Genomic DNA, 22,794 nt, shown 5'->3' on the forward strand with positions numbered 1-22,794 from the left:
ACCTAGAGATTATCATACTAAGTGAAGTAAGTCAGAAAGAGAAAGACAAATATCATACGATATCACCTATATGTAGAATCTAAAATATGACACAAATGAACCTATTTACAAAATAGAAACAGACTCACAGACATAGAAAACAAACTTACAATTACCAAAGGGGAAAAGAGCGCGGAGGGATAAATTAGGAGTTTTGGAGTAACATATACACACTACTATATCTAAAATAGATAACCAACAAGGACCTACTGTACACAGAGGGAACTATAGTCAATATCCTGTGATAAACCATAATGGAAAAGAATATGAAAAAGAATATGTGTATATATATTCTGTGTACACCAGAAACTAACACAGCCTTGTAAATCAATGATATTTCAATTAAATTTTTTTTTTTTAATTTCTGTAAAGAGGCCCTCACCTTGCACTCTCTCTACCTGGTCCTCACAGCACCCTAACTGGGTCAGGCCTTACTGTCACCACCGCTGACTCTGGTGCTTGCAGTGAGACACAGTGCAGAGGCGACAGCTCCAGGATGAGACAATATCCCCTGCTGGTGTGACCAGCCCTCGCCCCTCCAAGGCCCAAACCTCCCTCAACCGAATCCCCAGGCCTGCCGCCAGTGATAAAAAAGGTAAAATTGTGCCGTTACCCAAGGTCATCAGGGAAAACTACAGGCGATGAAGATTCAGTGATATTCTTTGCAGAAAAAACAGAGTTCGCCTCTCCTTATCCATCTACGTAGCCAACTCTAATTCCAAAAGGCCTTAATAAGCTCTCATGTCCCTTTTCCAAAGTCATCTTAAAATATATATTTTTAATCTGAAAGGTCCACCATAATAGCACTTTTGTAGGTCACCCCTCAGGCAGCCCGCCAAGAACAAGGAAGCTGCCTGCATGGAGAGTAAGGAGCTTGTACACTAAAAGAGATATTTTACTCCTAAGAAAATCCTTCATCTCTTTGCTTAAAGTCTAATGGTGCCTAGTGCGTAGATAATCTGAACACACAGGTGATCTGGTTTTCAGTTCCAGAGAAAACCAGTGAAAGAAAACGGATGGCAGAGGGAAACTCCCAGGGGCAAACAGAACCTTCAGCAAGAAGTGACAGCAGACACAAGTGAAGGAAACAGAAACACTAGAAAAGCAAAACACAATTACTCAAGATTCACGGTGTCTGAGGCTAATTAGTGCAGGGTCCAACAGTTCTCTGTAAGTCAGTAACACCTGAAGGCATCGCGGACGCCATCTGTGCGAATTAACCGGTAGTTAAGGAGAGCACTGTGTCAATAAGAAAAGGTTAAGTTACCTCCTACAATCTCTGTTTAAGGCAAGAAAGAGCATTCAAGAATTCAACAAGTATTTCTTGCACCCTCCACTGTGCCAGCCCTAGGCTAGGCGCAGGGGTACGTGGCGGCTGCATGCAGGATAACTTGGTGGAGAAGGTACCGAAGAACGAGAATTGAAATGATAAAAGGTGCTTTCCCTTCCTCCCCTGACACCCATGTGTCCCTTCTAGAAGGAGAACATGATTTTGAGGCCGGGAGGCCTGAGCGCGCCTGCCGCTAAGAAGAGGCCTTATCTTCAGAAACCCTGTGAAAGCAGGCCGAGAGCGGGAGGTGCCAGGGCTTGGTGATGGAGAGGACAGAGAAGCCCAGTGGGGCAGGAGAGAAAACCATTCCCCAAGCGAGAGGAAACCTGAGCCCCCTGCTCTAGGGCCCACATGAGGGACCCCGGGAGCTGCTAAACAGGGAGCCCCCATGGCCTTGAGGGAAGTGCCTGGTCAGGGGGCTCCCTCTGGGCAAGTCTGGGGTCAGTGGAGATTACAACTGTGGGGTCTCAGGGGTGCCCAGCAGATGCTTACAGTGGCGCAGCCCCACTGTAAGGCTGGCAGGAGGAACAGGCCGACAAGCAGCCTCCTCACTGCTGCAGGTTTCCCATGCCCTGAGCCTGGATCCCGCATGCCACAGACAAGGGAAGCTCCGTTAATGGTATTGCATTTCCTGCCGGCCAGGCTGGGGCAGGGAGAACCGGGAGCCAATTTAGAAGAATCAGGAAATGTGATCTGACCCCAGAGTGTGTTGTAGAGTGAGATCCACACACGTTACAACTGCAGTGCATCCTAAGAAGACCTCTGGCGGGGGTTGGGACAAGCGGTATAGGAGCTCAGGGAACAGAAAACATAACCTCCAGGAAAACAGAGAAGCTTCAAAGAGATGGTGACCTCAAAGGGTCTCCTAATATGAACGGGAACTTTCCATTTCATTAGGAGGACGGCCCAGGCAGGGGAGCCACGCCTGGAAGGAGGGCCAGGAGAGGAGGCTGCGGGCGGGGGGTCCGAGGCAGGCGGTCTCAGATCCCAGATTCTTCTGGAACCAGAGGTGGGAGGGCCCTGGGGTTTGAGTGCTTTGAAAAGTTCATTCTGAGGACTTATCTGATGGCTGCTCACTGCCGAGCTATTTGCTTGCAAAATCCATTTCCAAATGGCCTGCTCATCTGCGAGAAGCTACGGGGACTGTATAACAGGAGCAGCCATCCTCCCGATGGTCCACATCTGTTTCGCAGCTTCCTTAGGCTGCAGCCCCTCCTATTCCACCAGACCCAGCCTGCAGGCCCTCATACCCACACCTCGAATCACCAGGCACCTACCCTGAGCCCAGCCCCTGGCCTGCCCACAGCCCGAGATCAGGCAGAGGAAGGTCACGTCTCGTTGGAATGAGCAGACTACAACCCCTGCATTTATGCACGGCACCTGGTCAGAACCAAGGGAAGAAGCCCACAGTCCCACCACCGCAGCGCCCCCCACCCAGCACCCCACACCTGAGGATGTGCCCTTTCAACCCTAGGAGAGAGGAGACAAAGGGATAGAAAGCCCTGGCTCCTCCCCCATTTCAACCACCACCTGGCAGGTTCTCCCGGGCCCAGCAGGACTCACAGCTGAGCTGGGGACCCACTGAAGATCCTGCTCTGGTTAAAACACATCTATCTGCAGCATTCAGAAAATAGCTATCTACACTATTGCTTTCAGCTATAATGGAAAACTGATGGCTTTTATCTCCCCAACTTTATGACTATTGATGGGATAGAGGCTGAGGTTTGATGACCATTTAATAGCCGATGCTGTGCAGTTAGGAGAGCATCAGAAAGCAGTGAAAGCGCTGAGATGATTGCCTGGCAGAGAATTCTCCGCTGAGGTCCAGGAAGCAAAACAACCACCCTCCCCAGGCTCCGACAGGAGACGAAAATCAAAGTCATCATCATTTCTGTTTCTCCCCCCTCCTTTTTGCCATTGACCTCTGAGAGGTCGATCTGGGGGTGGGGCGGGGGGAGGGCAGTGGGGAACAGGAGCAATGCAGGTGTGAGCCCTTATGGAGAAAGGGAGGGTGGGAGAGGGGCTCTGGACTGGGGACTCCCAGGATGGGCACCCCACGGCCCGCCTTCACGGCGCCATGGACAAACCAGATGGGATTCTCGCAGAACAACAGGAGCTCGGGACCGTCTAACGAGCTTCCTGCAAAGAGATGGAAGGAAAAGGAAGGAAGCGGAGGTCCAGTCTAGCCCATGGTCCAAATGGTCTTAGACCTCCTGTCCACGGCCAGAAGCCAAAAGCCACCTGCAGGGCTCTGCGCGGACTCAAGCATCAAGCCTTCCCTGACAGTCCGCCCCTTCCCCCTGTGTGGGGACCTACCCATCGCTGCCCGCCTCCCTTTCCATGGTACCGGCCAGCACCCTGTGCCGGGGAACATCACGGTTTTAAACATGGTGCGGAGGGGTGTAGGGGAGGGGGATTCTTTGCAGCATTCCAAGTACTGTCACAGCACTTCTCTCATTTTCTGTTCTACGACAGCCCCATGAGGTGGACAGGACAGATTTGATTCTGTCTGTTCTTTATTTTTTTTTTTTTTTTTTTTTTTTTTTTCGGTATGCGGGCCTCTCACTGTTGTGGCCTCTTCCGTTGCGGAGCACAGGCTCCGGACGCACAGGCTCAGCGGCCATGGCTCACGGGCTTAGTTGCTCCGCGGCATGTGGGATCTTCCCGGACCAGGGCACGAACCCGTGTCTCCTGCATTGGCAGGCGGACTCTCAACCACTGCGCCACCAGGGAAGCCCTGTCTGTTCTTTAAATAAGGAAACTCAGAGATGTTCCAAGTCCTGAGTCTGGGACCCCGGTGTCTGACCCCCTGTCCAGTTAGCCCTCCGCCACGCCAAGCCTCCTCGCAGGACAGGACACTGCCCAGGGGGGCCAGACCTGACCTCTTGCCTGAGTCCTGTCACTCCCTAGCTGTGTGACTGTGGGCAAATAACTCCACCTCTCTGGGCCTCAGCTTCTTCATCTCTAAAATGAAATTTTGTGGGGATGAGCTTCAAGCCTGCCTCTAGCTCTGTTTTGAGGTGGAATCATGGATCCCCCAGGCTCCACCCAGAAACATTTTCAGACACAACGCTGTCCTGTTCTGTCCACAGTTGCCACCTCCTCAGACGGCACACCTTCCTCCCATGATGAATCAGGCTGAGGCACACTACAGACAGAGCAACCAAGCCCCTCCCGCTCCGCCCCGCCGCTGCCAGCACACCCTGTTATACATCCTCGAACTAGGGGCCCTCCAAGCCATGCCTCCTTCAAGCAGTGCAGGAGGCAGGGTGCTCAGGCCAGTTGGGGGGGATCTCCAGGGCCCTCTCCTCCCCATCTAGGACCAGTGCAGGTGCTCTGGTTGGTTTTCTCTGAGGCCCCCTTACCGGCTCAACCTCCTTAAAGACACAGGCCCTAATTAAAGCAACTAGAATACAACTGAGCCTGCAAAAGGAGAAACAGGCAGAAGAGGTAGCCAAGAGGTGGCCAAAGTGCCTCCTCCTCCCTGGGCATCTGTGGATGAGTTCCCAGCAGGGAAAAAGAGGAGGCGGAGGTTCCCCAGACCTGTGCACCTGCCCAGCTTTCTTCCTGCCCTGTGCATCTTCCGGGAGCTAAGAGCCCACCTCTGCTCCAAGCACAGCTCTCCACCTCCTTCCGAGAACAGCAGGGAGAGCTGGCAGCTTAATGACCTCTGCTGCTGCAGCCTCCACCTTCTGATCTCACTGGTTACCACCTGGTAGCTACTATTTTTTGATTTCTTAGGGATTTCCAACCATCTCTGCTGTAACTAGGGGAGGATTAACAAGTTGCAGGCAATGATCCTTGCTTGGTTTACTTAAAACTCCCCCAGAGACACAAACACTTAGGAAAACTGGACGGAGAAAATACGTCGCCACCCCAGACCCACCTTCCTTCCAGGCTTGGCCCACCAACCCTCTCCAGCCCTCTCCAACATGGCCCGCAGCCCTGCTCTTGACATTACCAACCAGCTTATTTTTTTATGACACCAACACACATACAGATTCCTAAAACGTTCCACTTTGGGCATCATCTTTCCTTGTCTTTGGATGGCTGCTAAAGAGGCCTCTGCTTTTTCCGTTCTCAAATTCACTGCTTGGTACAGTCCTCACCCTTCACACCACCCTGAGAAGTTAGAGGAAACAGACTCTCCTCTCCTGAGTGGTCCCTCAGTGGAGGACAACCCAAACCCACAAATGGCAGCTACCCAGAAACATGCCCACCCACTGTGAAGATCCCACTTCAGTCCAGTCCCCTGTGCTCCCCTTCACCTCGAGGAAGGCCCAAGTCAGGGATGCAAGAGCTCTCTTGTTGCCTAAGTATCCCCTTCCCTCTGAGGGCCCAGAATATCTGTCCCCCACCACGTGGCAGGCTCCAATCCAAACATGAGTTTCTTACATGACAGAGTGAATGTACACGTGTAACCACAGCAAGCTCTGTGTGTCACCCACGGGGGAAACGAGACCACCACCGAAACCAGTAACCTGCTTGTGCGGAGATGTTAAGATTGAAACATTCATATATTTAGAGGAAAAAGAGCTAGCAAAACAGCATGTACTACATGACATCATTGTTGTTAAAAATATGCGTATGCATATTTTAAAAGCCTGGAAGTATACATTCTCCTAAACATTCACTTATTTCAGGGTTATTTCAGGGTGTTGGGGCTGCAGATGATCTCTACTTTCTTGAGATGACCTTCCTGTCTTGGCAGAATTATGTTTTATAGCGAGCACATACAGCTTTTGTAAGCAGCAAAAGCAGGAAGGGGAATTTCATTTTGAAAATCAGGAGAAAAAGAAAGAAAGGGGAAAGAGAGGTGGGGAGGAGGCATAGGGAGGCTCCTGGTACACATAATCCACTCCCTTCACGTGACCCCAAGAGACAGGAAATTCACCTTACACCAGCTCACAAGGGACCTGAAAAGTCCAAACCTGACACTCATCTGAGGTCTGGCAAGGGGCCTCCAGCCTCTGCTCCATATGTCTTAGGATGGGGAACTCCCTGCCTAACAAGGTGACATTCCAGTTTCCAACAAGATCACAGAGTTAGTTACAGGCCGAGGTAGTACTAGGACTGTCGTAGTATTAGGATGTAGTATAACTCCTAATCTGGGACTCTTTTCACATGCCTCCGTTTCTTCCACTTATTGAGCAACAAGTTTGGAGAACCCAGAGTCTGCTGGAATTGGGCACCAACAGGTGGGAGGCTGGGACAGGCCGTCCCTATCTGCCCAGTGTCTCCCCAGGGCATCTCAAAGCTCCAATCTCTCTCTCTCTCTCTCTCTCTCTCTCACACACACACACACACACACACATACACATACACACACACACACACACAGACAAATACGCACACATAAACACACACACACTCCTCCCACCACTGGCACCTGTGCTGCGAGCAGGACATCCCTCTCTCCTGGGAGTAGCCGTGCCCAGCCCTGCTTCCCCCTCCTGCCCCCTTCTGGAAGCCTCCTTCCCTCCCCAGCTGCGGGACCCCAACTCCACACCGCCTTCCGTGGCTCTTTCGGCCACACCGCTCCCCTTTTCTGAATGGCTGCAGCACACAGTATAATCCTTACAACACTTAATTAAGCAGGGCCTCCTCTTCATATTAAATGTTTCCACACGTGTGAGCCTTGTCTCCCCAAATGAGCTTACAAGCTCTTTGAAGGAACTAATGTTTACCATGCACCTGTGTGCCTGGCCCTAGGCTCACTGCTTTTCCTGCTTTATTTCACTTAACCCCATAATCTCAATCTCAAGCCCCGGCCTCTCTCCCAAACTCCCACATACACAATTCCACTTGCCCGTTCCAAAGGCTTCCCGACAAACAAGTTCAAAACCCAAACATCTCCCCTCTATGCCCAGACCTCCTCCTCCCTTCCCTCAGGTAATGGCTTCGCCAGCCTGCCGGCCACCAGGCCAGAGACTGCGGTGTCCGCCTGGACTCCTCCCCTTCCCCCACTGTCCACATTCAGCAAGTCCCTGGGAACTGACCTCTGAAGGTCTCAGACCCAGCCCCTCCCCACCCACCCTCTGCCTCAGCCTCCTGATCTCAGGCCCCATCACAGTGGGTCCCCAGCAGGCCCCCCCCCACCGGTCTCCAGCCTCTCCCTCCTCTGACCCATTGTACACACAGTGGCCAAAGGGATCTTTCTAAAGCACTAACTGTATACTGTGTCACTCTATTGCCTAAAACACTTCATGGCTCCCATTGTCTTCTGGAGAAAATCAGACTCCTTGGCAAAATGCACAACGGTTTTAGGAGCGGATTCCCCCTTGCCTGGACCCCCCTTTCAAGACACACATTCCCCCTGCGAGGACCAGAAGGGCTGCCTGCTAGAACAGGCCTGCCTACTCCTCCTTCAAGCTCGGCTCAGATACCTCCTCCAAGCCGCCTTCCCCGGCAGCCCCTGCCAGCCTCGGGGGCCAGCCCTCCGCCTCACAGCCGGCACAGCCTGCGGGCTGCTTGGGCAGGCCGGCAGTTTATCTCAGCATCCTGGCTGCTGAGCACCTAGCAATGGAGCTCCGTGGAAGTCCTGGGGAATGGGTGACCAACCTTCCATGTGGGCATAACTATCTGATTTTGACAAGGAGCACAGAGTCTGCGTGACGTTAAAAAACCAGGCCGAGGTCTCACAACTGCCTACGCAAGGATCTGAAGCCGGGGCTGCGACTCCAGCCCCTCTGAAGAACATTTCTGGGGAATCTTTCCTGAGCACGTCGCAGTGCTCAGAGAGCACCCCCGGCCCACCGAAGGCTGAGTGATGGAGAACTCGCTCACTCAGGAGGACTGCTGTGGGACCAGTGCAATGCACCTTGCGCCAGGCGGGGTATGAGCAGCTCTCCCCAAATTTCCCTCTCGCTCTGTATGAACATCTTACTGTTCCTTGGTGCTTAATTCAACGTCCTGGTCCTACTCTAGGTGGGAGGGCACCCACAGTGCTCTGCTATGCTTACCCACCTCAGAGACCCTGGGATAACAGAGGCATGTGCAGGTCTCCGAGCATTCCAAGAGAGCCCCCAAAAGGGCCCCGAGGAGGACAGCTGGCCCCAGAATACCAGGCTAACGCTACTTAAGAAGAAACAGGGCAGGATTCCTCACCTCTGTGGGTACCGCCCTGGGAGGATAAAGACCACGTCCTGGCTGGCTACAGGAGAGGTCACATCCCACATCCAGCATGGAGAGGAGGACCAGTGCAGGGAGCCCGGGGGCACCTCTCAGGCACTGCTCAGCCTGTTCTAGGAATCTCCTCAATGAAGCAGGCTGAAAAAAGCAAGGCTCCTCCTGGCAGCCCCAGAGCCTTCTTCTCGGAGAGGGTGGGCCAGCTAGGTTGCTCAGAAGAGCCCAGAGCTTAAAGGGTCTCTTCCCACATTGTAAAGAGTCTCTTTTGGCCGTGGCTGGAGAAACCGAGTCTGCAGCATGCATATCGTGGTCCCTGAGAGCCCAGGGAGGACATGGGAGGAGGGGATGCTGAGGTCCTAATCCCACTGCAGTGTATGCACTAGCATCCAAGACCATCAGGCGCGTGTGGCCCACACTATGGGCTGTCCCAAGGCTGCACGGCCTCAGGATCCAGACTGACCCTGGCCGAGGGTGTGCTCCCAGGACCTGCAGAGTGCCATGAAGGAGCCCCTGGATTGCCCATGCTGGCAGGACCCCCAGCCCACACTTCCCAAAGCCAAGCCAGTGTGGAGTTTTCCTCAGCTATCTCTCCACTGAAGGGACAGATGAGCAACTTCCCCAAACTGAATGGGTTCCCTTTCCATGAGGATATTTCCCAGGAAGCTCTGACCAACCAACTTACAAACATTCCTTTAGCTCTGATCAGGTTTCTTTTTTTTTTTTCTTTTTTTGGCCGTGCCGCTTGTGGGATCTTAGTTCCCCGACCAGGGGTTGAACCCAGGCCCTCAGCAGTGAAAGCACAGAGTCCTAACCACTGGACTGCCAGGAAATTCCCTCTGGTCAGGTTTCTGTAATCACCACTTCATCAAAACTGCTTTTGAAGAGGTCACCAATGCCTTCCACTTTCCCAAATCCAACAGTTACCTGGTGTCTTTACCTTTCCAGACCTCTCCACAGCGTCGGGCACAGCTGTCCACGCCTTCTTTTCCAAAAATCTTCTTTGAGGCGCCATAACAACACCCCCAAACCCTTACCAGGCATTTACAGGGGAACCAGGCACATTCTCAGGGCCTCCTCTCATGCTGGCCTCTCCCTAGGAGAACCTACATATTCCCCTGGCCTTAACCACCATAAATATGTTAATGACCCCCAGAATTTATAACTCCCGTCAAGCTCCAGATAGGAATGTCTCAAAGGCATCTCAAAATTAACATGCCTAGAATGGAACTCCTGATTTATCTCCCCCTCCAAGCCTTCACCATCTCAGAAAGTGGCACCATTGCCCACCAAGTGGCTCAAGCCAGAAGTCTGTGAGCTCTCCTTGAGTCCCTCTGTCTCCCTCGCTCCCACATCAAGGTACATGATTTCCATCTCCAAAACATCTCAAATTTACCCACTTGTCTCACTCCACACAGCCAAACCCCTGGCCTGGGCTGCCGTCATCTCTGATCTCGTATACTAAAATAACCTCCTCCCTGGTCTCTCTGAGGTCATTCTTGCCTTCTCCCTTAATTCTCCACCCAGTAGCCAGAGTCATCTTTTTATGTCACAACTTCGATAATGTCACTAGCTGGCTTCTAAGTGTACTCAGAAGAAATCCAAACTCCCTGCCCCGGGCTACACGGTTCCGTGTGACCTGGCTCTGCCTGCATGTCTCTCCCAAGTCCCCTCTGCTCCAGCCACGCCAGCCCCATCAATGCCAATGCCAATGCCAAGTTCCTCTCCTCCCCCCAACTCTTGCGCATGCTACTTGCTCTGAGTGAGATGTTCTTTCTTCTACCTGGCTTACTTCTGGCTCCTCATTCTTCAGGTCTCAGTTTAAGTGTCATCTCCTCAGATACACTTTTCCTGACTGCTCTGCCCAAAGAGGTCCTCCCTCCTTCCCCCATTATACATCCTGCTCAGTTCAAAGATGTTAACCATATACTTGTCTGTTTGCTTGATTATTGTCTATCTCCCCCATCAGACTGTAAGATCCAAGGGGGCAAGGACCATTTCTACTGTGTTCTCCAGTAAGTATCTACATCCAGTGTCTAGCACAGTGCCTGGTACACAATAAATATCTGTTAAATAAATTAATCAACATTATACATATATATAGCAGTACATATACATACTATATACATATGAGAATATTAAAAACAGAGACCTAGTTGGGAGGATAAAGTATCAAAGGAAAGCCACATGATTAGTGCCACATGAAGGATACAGATGAGTTCTAGAAAGCATCATTGGAAGGAGAGGCTAAGAAAGGGCTCAGGGAGATGAGAATCAAACAGGCTTTGAATGAAGTGCAAGTCTAGGTGCTACAAACTGAATGTGTCCCCCCACCCCAAACTGATATGTTGACACCCTATCCCCCAATGCAATGGTATTTGGGGGTGGAGTCTTTGAGAAGTAATTAGGTCATGAGGGTAGAGCACCCGTGACGGGATTCCTCATGAAAAGAGGAAGGAACACCCAATCCCTCTTGGCACGCATACAACAAGGAAGCCATGTGAGGAAATTACCCCAAAGAGGTCCCTCGCTGAGAACCCAACCATGCTGGCACCCTGATCTTGGACGACCAGCCTCCAGAAGTGTGAGAATAACATGTTTGTTGGTTAAGTCCTCTGGTCTATGGTATTTTGTCAAAGCAGCTCCAGGGAACAAAGACAGTAGCAAAGAGAAAGTCTAGGTCACTGAATGGAAGCAGAAATAATCAAGGACCCTGGTGAATGAAGTAACATCTGGGTAGCTGAGAGCATGCCCCACCCTATGTGAGCAAAAACACACCCAACCCTGACCAACTTGTACTCTGATTCTCTCTGCATAAGCAGCATCCCCACAATGGGTCATTCCTCCTTCCAATCAGCCAGGGATGGAGTGGGTTCTCACACAGAACTCCACCAATGGGAGCCTTAGCTAGGCAAGGGTGCACCTCACCTCTCTGGGGTGTGAGCTTTACGGAGCCCAGGTGCCCAGAGAGCAGCCTGGGTGGTAAAAGGTAAAGGTGCTTTCTACCCAGCCGTGCTGACCTCCCTGTAGCAGCCAGAGCAGAAAGCCGTATAAACCCTATCTTGCAAACTAACTATCTAGGTTGCAGCTTCTCTCTGTGTTTATTCTCCCAGAGCTTTTAGTAATGTTCAACATTCCAGCCTTGTGTCAATTTGCCACAGGAAATTCCAAGAGGAATAATCTAGGCACCCTTGGCACAGAGTTCAAGGGTAAACAGGGCCTCTACTGAGGCTAGTAGCAGAAGCCAACATGGGATCCTCAAGGGGAAGATGGGTCTCAGGTTCTCTGGGAGGGCCGAGGATCCCATGTCCCTCCCCACAGAGTCTCCCCCGACTGCAACCTGGTTAAGTCTTCTTCAGGAGGATGTGACTTCTTTATCCCATGGCACTCCTGGGCACAGCTCTGTTCTGAAGACAGACAGGGCTGCTGGGTTCTGAGCTCTGTTTGAGGCCAGATGGGCCCCTGAACAAAGTTCATCTGTCTGTGGCTCATCTCCCCCAAGAAACAGCTGCTCTCTGGGCCAACAGAGTGACCCAGGGAAGGCCTGGTAGGGAGTAGAGCAGAACTGGGATTTCAAGAGAACTTGAATGGAAATGCTATCATCTAGTTCATTGTGTGGTTCCATTCCCATTGCAGAGGCAATCACCACAGTGTCCAGTCACTGCACTGTGATTCCCCTGAGGGCAAAGGCCTCTGCCTACTTCATTAACTCTCTAATCTCAACACGAGGCCTGGCCCAGAGTGGATAATCAACAAACAGTGGTCAAATGAACAAAGGAATGGCCCCAAGACCCCTATTCCTCCTGCTACTGGTGAACCACTGGTCCCAGGAATGACTAGCTGGGTTCTAGCAGGGTACCCATTCTGCCCCTTCCATGCCAGTGGCAGACATCACTAATCAATCACAGCTCTCTTTGCTATTGAGCCAGGAGGCAGAGTCACAATCCTTCAGACAGCCAATCCAAGTTGGCCATCTAGAGATGGCAGAGATTCTTAAGTTTGGGGAGGTCAAAGAATCCTTCAAGAATCTAATGAAAGCAACAAGTTTCTCTTTAGAATATACACACAAAACTTTACATCTGATTTTGAGATATTTGAGATCCTCTCCTTTAAAAGTAAAGGCTTGGAAGCCCCAAGCCTGTACTCAAATAATCATTTGCTGCCATTTAGAGATAATCTGCTGAAAACATCAGCCAACAGATTCTAGAGTCCAAAAGAAGCTGAGGGACAGCCCCCAGGAGCCAAGAATCAAACCCAGACCTGTCCACCCACACTGCCTACAGACACCAGACACACCCCAAACTAGGTAAGGGTGGGGAGGGGGCTTGCTAAAGGGATGCCTCCCCATTCCCTGCAGACAGTTGAGAGGGGAGACACCAACCCCTCTGCCTTCCCAGCAATCCTCTCCGACAAGGACAGTGTCCACGGCACAAAGGACCCCAGGCAGCCAGGGTAGTCCCAGGCTGGAATCTATTTATGCACATCCTCGGCACACAAAGGTTAACTTACAGCCCGAGACATGGCACAAGGCCAGCACCGAGTTATTTATATCCTCTTGGCCGACCAAGAAGAACAGAGCATTTTAGGGGGCCTCTCCAAATGAGGCCTGGAGGGACACAGTTTACAATACAACACAATCATCACCCCCCCACACACACACACACAATCTGGACCATCCTTGCAATGAGCGTAAACTGAGAAAGTATAAACCAAAAGATTACGTTTAAAAAAGAAGTAGGTCATGGCCCACTGGGGGGCTGGGGTGACAGAAATTAGCCAAATTCCATGGAATCCAGACACAGATGTTCTGCAGGCCACCAAAACCACCCTGCTCCACCCTCTCCAATCTCCTTAGGAGCTGCACATGTTGTCCTCCCTTAAAACACCACTAATAAAGAGTGTTCACAAGGCTGCTCTAGCTCAGGACCCCTGCAGAGACGTCCACCTGAGGTTTGATGCCAGGCACTGGTGCACCTGGCCTTAGTCCTGACACCCTGGCTTGTGGTCACTGAGCCTGGACTCAGGCTGGCCCTCCAGCCCCTCCAGTCCCTCGTCCATCCTGTCACCCCACATACACTGTTTGTTGTGCAGCCTGACCAGATCAGTTTAGCATTTAAGACAAGGAGAAATGCATTTCCTTCCATCACGTTTGGGGAATGACAAGGCCCATCCAAGTCTTGGCTTTCTCTCAGCTCTCAGGAAGCTGAGCGCCAGCCCAGGAACCCCGCCAGACTCCTGACTTCCTTTTGTGGGCCCTCAGTTTCTAATTTTTTTTTTTTTTGCCTTTTTCTTTTGGCTGCATTGGGTCTTCATTGCTGCATTCGGGCTTTCTCTAGTTGAGGCGAGTGGGGGCCACTCTTCGTTGCGGTGCGCGGGCTTCTCATTGCAGTGGCTTATCTTTGTCGTGGAGCACGGGCTCTAGGCGAGCGGGCTTCAATAGTTGCAGCTCGCAGGCTCAGTAGTTGCGGCACGTGGGCTCAGTAGTTGTGGCACGCGGGCTCTAGAGCGCAGGCTCAGTAGTTGTGGCGCACGGGCTTAGCTGCTCCGCGGCATGTGGGATCTTCCCAGACCAGGGCTCAAACCCATGTCCCCTGCATTGGCAGGCGGATTCTTAACCACGGTGCCACCAGGGAAGTCCCTCGGTTTCTACTTTTAACCATCCTCTTGTAGTGCGCATATTTTATTCGAAATAGCCCCCATTGTTTTTGTAAGCAAAAGAGAAAAGCCCACCTCTTCAGGCTTTCCCAGCCCTGTGGGGATCAGCCCTTCTCCGAACTCCAGCTCATTTTCCAAACCAAGGTAGTGTCTCCCCTTCAGCCACACAGGCCCTGAGCTCCCTTCCCTCTGCAGCCCCATCCTCCAGTCCCCGCCACAACCCCCAACCCCATTTCTCCACTCCTACCTCTTTACTGAGCCCCAGGCCCACAGGTCCAAATGCCCCAGACATTGCAACAGGGGTGGCAATGGTCCCCCCCGCACCGCCCTCTCAGATGCTGTGCACCCCCATTGCTGAATGATCCATCGCCCCAGAATTATTCACCCAGTAAACATGGTGGCCACCATTCATGTATCCATTCAAGTAATGTTCACGGACTGCTCGCCATGTGTCAGGCTCTACGTGCAGGACCAGGTGCAGAGTAAACAAAACAGAAATGCCTCTCCCTCCAGGGAACTTTCAACCAGTCCCCAGCCCTCTCAAGTCGACTTACCAATCATCTCTGAACTGATACACTTCTCTCCATGCCCACAGCCACTATCTTAGTGCAGGCCAGTGTGCTACAGTGGGAGGAAAGCACTGGAGATCGGATCCAGCTCTCAAATGCATGAGCTGTGTGACCTTGGGCAAGTTACTTTCTACGACCCTGATCATTTGACAGATAAAGACGATAACAGTGCCTACCTCGTAGCCTTGTTGCAAGGATTAATGAGATATATAATAGACCAATAGAACAATATAATAGACCAGTGTCTGGGGTACAGTAAGCAATCTCTGCTTATCTGTGTGATCGCAATCCCTGTCTCCCTACCAGCCTCACCTCTGGCCTTCCCACCCCGTGGCCCACAACTACACGTGCACCCACCACCAGCAGGTGCTCATAACCACAGGCTCTCTCCTACCCTCCAGCCTTTGCATATTCTTTCCCCACATACAAATAACACAACAAATAATTCTGTGCAAAAGATGTTTCTCCCTCATCCATACATTCATCTAACAGCTGCCCTCCAACAACACGTGGCCCCATTACATGTTCCTTTTATTTGCATGCCAGACTCATTCCCTGGCTTTCTCTTTCTCATGTTCCAAGGTTCAGCTCAAGGCCCCGTCCTCTGGACCCCCAGGCTGAGGCAGATGCCCTTCTTCTGTGCACCCTCCTCTGGGAGCCCAAGCCCTCAGCCCACTGCATTGGGATCCCTGTCCCCCCTCTGGCCTGGGAGCTCCTTGGAGAGTGTCGTGTTCACCTCTGCAGGCCTAAGCCTTAGAACCATGCACTGGATACAAGAGAGGTTCAATAAATGGTTACTAACAAACAGGAAAAACAGAAGAATCACAGAGGCAAATTTCAACTCACTGTAACAAAACAAACCTTCCAAATAATTAGACACTTATTAAGCGATTACTTTATGCCAAACTCTGTGCTAAGCTTTAACACCCATGTCCTCTAATCCTCACAATAATGCTGTGCCTTGGGTATTTTTATTCCCATTTCATGGGTGAAGGGATGGACACTCAGGACATTTAAAAAAACCTGCTCCAAATCACAAAGCTAGTAAGTGGAAAAGTCGGGATTCAAACCCAGGACCGTCAGAGCCCCATGCCCCACCCAACACTAGACGAGCTCAGCTGTCAGTGTGGAAGGAGCTGCCTCTGGGATGTGCAAGAGCCCTTCCATGACGGCCACAGGACCCCACTGGGATAATGGGTGGGCTTCCTTTAGAAGTGGACCTAAAGTCACTGAAGGCCCCTTCTTACTCCAGGCTCTAGGGTCTATGATGTTAAAGAAGGAGCTCCTAGGGTGGTTCATCTTGGTTTCCCCCATGGTGCTTAGCCTGAAGCTGGGCACACAGCAGGCAAATGATAAACCTGTGATGAATAAATGAATGGACAGATGAATGGATGGATGGATGGATGGATGGATGGATGGATGGATGGATGGATGGATGAATGAAGGAAGGAAGGGAAGGATGAATGAATGAATGAATGAATGGCAATTCGTTTTGCACATGTCCGAGTCACCCTCTCTTCCGGGCTCAAGATCGTAACCAAGAGAATGCCGAGCAGGCAGAGCACCCCAGCCGACTCCCCTCGGAGCTGCGGCGGCCCCTACCTGCAGAGGTGGTCCGTCCGGCACAGGCTGCGGAGGTCCAGGCAGTTGGGCTTCTCCTTGTCCTCGTAGGAGCAGCTGGGCAGGATGGTCTGGCGGCGGCGCTCGGCGCACGCCTGGTCCTGGCAGGAGCAGAAGAGCATGCGGTAGGTATACTCGCCGGGCACGCGGTCAAAGAACTGGCGCAGGGCCTTGTGGCACTTGCGGCGGTTGCAGCGCTCAGTGGGCGAGATCTCGCGGTTGCAGATGGAGATGTAGGAGGAGCGCAGCTTCTTGCAGTTGTCGTTCAGGTTGCAGGCTTTGGCGGCATCCAGGCAGTGGTTGCTCCTGGCGCTGACTGCCGGGTCTGCCCCTGTCCCTGAAGGGAAGGAAGGGGGCAGTCAGCCCATGCTGGGGACACCCCCCAGGGTCATTGTACTCTCTGACTCGTTTTGCTCATCTGTGAGATGGGGATCACTTAGTAGCCCTCCCGCAAGCTGTACGTACGGTGTGCTTTTAGGATGACGACTATTAAACCAAAGTCTTATTTAAAACTTATTTCAAAAACAGTATGAAGATTCCTTTAAAAAGCTAAAAAGAGGGCTTCCCTGGTGGCGCAGTGATTGAGAGTCCGCCTGCCGATGCAGGGGAGGTGGGTTCGTGCCCCGGTCCGGGAAGATCCCACGTGCCGCGGAGTGGCTGGGCCCGTGAGCCAATGGCCGTTGAGCCTGCGCGGCCAGAGCCTGTGCTCTGCAACGGGAGAGGCCACAGCAGTGAGAGGCCCGGGTACAGCAAAAAAAAAAAAAAAAAAAAAAGCTAAAAACAGAACTACCAAATGATCCAGCTATCCCACTCCTGGACATATACCCAGAGAAGACGAAAACTCTAATTTGAAAAGATACATGGGGCTTCCCTGGTGGCGCAGTGGTTGAGAATCCGCCTGCCGATGCAGGGGTCACGGGTTCGTGCCCTGGTCCGGGAAGATCCCACATGCCGCGGAGCACCTAAGCCCGTGAGCCATGGCCGCTGGGCCTGCGCGTCCGGAGCCTGTGCTCCGCAATGGGAGAGGCCACAGCAGTGAGAGGCCCGCATACAGAAAAAAAAAAAAAAAAAAAAAGATACATGCACCCTAATGCTCATAGCAGCGCTATTTACAATAGCCAAGACATGGAAACAACCTAAGTGTCCATCAATGGATGAATGGATAAAGAAGATGTGGTGTATATATACAATGGAATACTACTCAGCCATAAAAAAGAATGAAATAATGCCATTTGCAGCAAGATGGATGGACCTACAGATTATCATACTAAGTGATGAAAGTCAGAGGAAGAAACATATTATATGATATCACTTATATGTGGAATCTAAAAAATAATACAAATGAATCTGTACACAAAACAGAAACAGACTCACAGACACAGAAGACAAACAGACCAGAGGGAAAAGGGGAGGGGGAGGGATAAATTAGGGGTACGGGATTAGCAGATACAAACTACTATACATAAAATAGATAAGCAATAAGGATTTACTACATAGCACAAGGAACTATATTCAGTACCTTGTAATAACCTATAATGGAAAATAATCTGAAAATATATATGTATGTATATAACTGAATCACTTTGCTATACACCTGAAACTAACACAATATTGTGAATCAACTATACTTTGATTTAAAAAAATAAATTATCACAAAACAAAAAAGCAAGCAACTAGGTGTTCGTGGCCCTGTTCACAAAAGTGGGAAATGGGGAAACAAACGGACTGGCTCAAGAGCACACAACTAGGTGGCCATTGATGCAAGATGGGTCCCCGGGTCCCTGGGCACCCAAGGTCGCACATGTGAGCAGGGCTTCCAGTCAGGGAGCACTGCTGGCCCTTAGGAAGTTCCCACTATGGGATCTTCAGCAGCCAGGGTACCAATAGCACCACGGCCACCATCCTCACCCCTACCACTGTGACCACTGAAACTGTCCCCACACATTTCAAAAGGCCCCATGGGGTGGGACTGCTACTGCAGCCAGTTAGTGCCGAGACCACTGAAAGCAAGCACTGGGCTGGGAGCCCAGCAGTGTGAGGAGGAGGCTGAAGGCCAGCCTCAGGCTCCAGCAGGGCTGAGCCCTTAATCAAGCAAAGCACAGATGAGCTGGATGCTGGGACCTTGGCATCAGAGCCGTGGCTTTGAGCTTCACGCCACTGCCTGTGGATCAAAACACCTCGGTGATCCCAGGAACTGTCAGGTTCCTTCCGTGGTGTCTGCCCCATCCCCCAAGTCTCAGCTGTCCTGAGGGGAACACATGGCACAGGAACCCCCCAGCCACAAGCCTACTCCCACCTGCAGAGCACCTCTTGTCCATCCTGATGACAGAGTGGGGAGACAGGAATTCAGTCTGCACAGGCCCCTCACCCTCCACCCCATGACATTCTGGTGAGAGCTGGATGGGAGGTCTTCTAGCACACTGGTAGCAAACCAGAGCAGGAGCCCAGATCTGGCCAGCACCGTGGTATACCAGGGAGAGCCACCAGCTTAGGTTCTAGGATGGATAAGCCATGGTCTTTCATTCATTCCTCATCCACCCAACAAATGCTTTTCAGTATTTCTTGAGCACTACCCTATCCACGTGAGGCCCTGTCCCACAGAGGGTGGGAAAGACTAGGGTGTGGCCACACCTACCCTCCCATGGCACTTCCGGCACAAGTCCCAGTGTTCCGATCACCTGGTCATTAATGATCTATCAAGTCCCACCTCTGCACAGCCCTCTCCCTGCCAGGTGCTGGGCTGGACCTGTACATGTAAGAGGAGTCCCTTCTCAAGGACCTCACAAATCTAGCTCAGAAATGAAGAGGCAAAAGAGCAGAATGATTAAGACCGGGCATCCTAAAACTGAGGCATCTGCATCGATTACTCACCCTGCTGCTTATCAGCTGTGTGGCCTTGGGCAAGTGGCTGGACCTTCCTTTGCCTCAGTCTCCCTGTCTGGAAAATAGTACCTGCTTCATAGCGCTGCTGTGAGCATGAATGAGCTCATTTCTCTCTCTCTCTCCCTCGTGATAATTTTGCCCTGTCTACTAGATCATCCCCATCGGCTATTACATCGCCCATCTTTAAGGAAAAAAAAGAACTTCTTATGACCACATGCTCACTGCTAAGCTACCACCCTATCTTTCTGCTCGTCTTTAAAGCAAAACCCCTCAAACGAGTCATCTATACCAGTAGTCACTTTCTCCCCTCCCATTCTCTCCTGGACCCACGGCAGCCTGGCATTTGCCTCCTTCCTTGGCAGTGATCAGAGACCCTGGGGGTTCCTCCTCCCCTGCCCATCGGCACACTGGACACAACTGGTGGCTTCCTCAACCCCCCTTTTCTCACAGTCTTCCTGCTGCCTCCCTGTGCTCTCCCTCCAGGCCTGCTTCGTTGGTTCCATCTTCTCCACCAGGGCTCAGCCCCCTTTCCTCTATATGCACCCACTCCCCAGGGCCCTCCACTCATGCATGGCCTTACACACCATCAATACGCTGTCGACTCCCAAATATATCCCCAGCCAGGGCAGGGACTTCCGCTGTGAACCCCAGACTCGTAGGTCCAGCTGCCTGCCCACCAACTCTACCTGAAAGGCTGTCACCCACGCCTCAAACCACACCCCACGTTCCCCCAAGGCTGCCCCCCCACCCAGGGTCTTCCTCATGCCTCTGAAAACAATTCCAGCCTTCCAGTAGCTCAGGCCAAAAATCTTGGCCCTCCCTTGACTGCTCTCTTATCCACAGCAGAAAGACCTGGGAGAACATACCCAGAATCCAGCCACTCTCACCACCACCACTACCCCCACCTCGGTCCAAGCCATTGTCACTGTGTACTGGTAAAGGTCTCCTTCCCAGTCTCCCTGCTCTGTCCTTTTGCCTCCCACCCCACAGCAATCTTCTCTCATCACAGTTGGAGCAAACCTTCTAGAACCTAAGGCAGAGATAATGCTCCTGGGCCCCAAAGCTTCCAGTGGCTTCCCCATCTCATTCAGAGGCCTTGGCAGGGTCCACAAGGCTCTATATGTGTGCTGTCCAATATGGCAGCCATTACCTCGTGTGGCCATTGAACTTGAAATGGAGCTAGCCCGAAAAGAGATGTGCATACCGGATTTTGAAATCTTAATAAGAAAAAATAATAATGTAAAGCATTTCATTTCAAACAATGTTTTACCTGATTACATGCTGAAGTGATAATATCTTAGATATATTGTGTTAAACTAAAGTATTATTAATTTCACTTGCTTCTTTTTAACTTTTTTAATGCGCCTATCCGAAATTTTAGAATTGGTGGTGGGGGATAAATTGAGAGACTGGTATTGACTTATACACACTACTATATATAAAATAGATAACTAATAAGGACCTACTGTGTAGCACAGGGAACTCTGCTCAATAGTCTCTAATGACCAATATGGGACAAGAATCTAAAAAAGAGTATGAGATTAGTTCAAGATGGAGTAGTAGAAGGACATGTGCTCACTCCCTCTTGTGAGAGCACCGGAATCACAACTAACTGCTGAACAATAATCGACAGGAAGACACTGGAACTCACCAGAAAAGATACCCCACATCCAAAGACAAAGGAGAAGCCACAATGAGATGGTAGGAGGGGCACAATCACAATAAAATCAAATCCCATAACTGCTGGGTGGGTGACTCACAAAGTGGAGAACACTTATACCACAGAAGTCCACCCACTGAAGTGAAGGTTCTGAGCCCCAACGTCAGGCTTTCCAACCTGGGGGTCCAGCAACTGGAGGAGAATTCCTAGAGAATTAGACTTTGAAGGCTAGCGGGATTTGACTGCAGGACTCCAACAGGACTGGGGCAAACAGAGACTCCACTCTTGGAGGACACACACAAAGTAGTGTGTGCACTGGGACCCAGGGGAAGGAGCAGTGACTCCATAGGAGACTGAACCAGACCTACCTGCTAGTGTTGGAGGGTCTCCTGCAGAGGCAGGCGGTGGCTGTGTCTCACCGTGAGGACAAGGACACTGGCAGCAGAAAGTCTCAGAAGTACTCCTTGGCGGGAGCTCTCCCAGAGTCCACCATTAGCCCACCAAAGAGCCAGGTAGGCTCCAGTGTTGGGTTGCCTCAAGCCAAACAACCAACAGGGAGGGAACCCAGCCCCACCTATCAGCAGACAAGCAGATTTAAGTTTTACTGAGCTCTGCTCACCAGAGCAACACCTAGCTCTACCCACCATCAGTCCCTCCCCTCAGGAAACTTGCACAAGCCTCTTAGATAGCCTCATCCACCAGAGGGCAGACAGCAGAAGCAAGAAGAACTACAATCCTGCAGCCTGTGGAACAAAAATCACATTCACAGAAAGACAGACAAGATGAAAAGGCAGAGGGCTATGTACCAGAAGAAGGAACAAGATAAAACCCCAGAAAAACAACTAAATGAAGTGTAGATAGGCAACCTTCCAGAAAAATAATTCAGAATAATGGTAGTGGAGATGAACCAGGACTTCGGAAAACAGAATGGAGGCAAAGATCGAGAAGATGCAAGAAATGTTTAACAAAGATCTAGAAGAATTAAAGAACAAACAAACAGAGATGAACAATACAATAACTGAAATGAAAAATACACTAGAAGGAATCAATAACAGAATAACTGAGGGAGAAGAATGGATAAGTGACCTTGAAGACAGAATGGTGGAATTCACTGCCACAGAACAGAATAAAGAAAAAAGAATGAAAAGAAATGAAGACAGCCTAAGAGACCTCTGGGACAACATTAAACGCAACAACATTTGCATTATAGGGGTCCCAGAAGGAGAAGAGAGAGAGAAAGGACCTGAGAAAATATTTGAAGAGATTATAGTTGAAAACTTCCCTAACATGGGAAAGGAAATAGCCACCCAAGTCCAGGAAGCACAGAGAGTCCCATACAGGATAAACCCAAGGAGAAACACGCTGAGATACATGGTAATCAAATTGACAAAACTTAAAGACAAAGAAAAATTATTGAAAGCAACAAGGGAAAAACGAAAAATAACATACAAGGGAACTCCCATAAGGTTAACAGCTGATTTCTCAGTCGACACTCTACAAGCCAGAAGGGAGTGGCATGACATATTTAAAGTGATGAAAGGGAAGAACCTACAACCAAGATTACTCTACCCCTCAATGATCTCACTCAGATTCGATGAAGAAATCAAAAGCTTTACAGACGAGCAAAAGCTAAGAGAATTCAGCACCACCAAACCAGCTCTTCAACAAATGCTAAAGGAACTTCTCTAAGTGGGAAACACAAGAGAAGAAAAGGACCTACAAAAACAAACCCAAAACAATTCAGAAAATGGTAATAGGAACATACATATTGATAATTACCTTAAACATGAATGGATTCAATGCTCCAACCAAAAGACACAGGCTCACTGAATGAATACAGAAACAAGACCCATATATATGCTGTCTACAAGAGACCCACTTCAGACCTAGGGACACATACAGACTGAAAGTGA

At 50.7% G+C, this 22,794-nt stretch overlaps 1 protein-coding gene across 1 annotated transcript in view; it reads right to left on the reverse strand.

Moving 5' to 3' along the window:
- Window positions 1-22,794, reverse strand: part of GFRA2 (GDNF family receptor alpha 2) — a 92,668-nt gene that overhangs the window by 36,560 nt on the left and 33,314 nt on the right. Inside the window, exon 4 of the mRNA XM_059071948.2 lies at window positions 16,321-16,675. Within this exon, the coding sequence (XP_058927931.1) occupies window positions 16,321-16,675 (355 nt within the window). The remainder of the gene's footprint in view (window positions 1-16,320; window positions 16,676-22,794) is intronic.

Source organism: Kogia breviceps, chromosome 8 (assembly GCF_026419965.1).
Source record: "Kogia breviceps isolate mKogBre1 chromosome 8, mKogBre1 haplotype 1, whole genome shotgun sequence".
Classification (NCBI taxonomy): Eukaryota; Metazoa; Chordata; class Mammalia; order Artiodactyla; family Physeteridae; genus Kogia; species Kogia breviceps.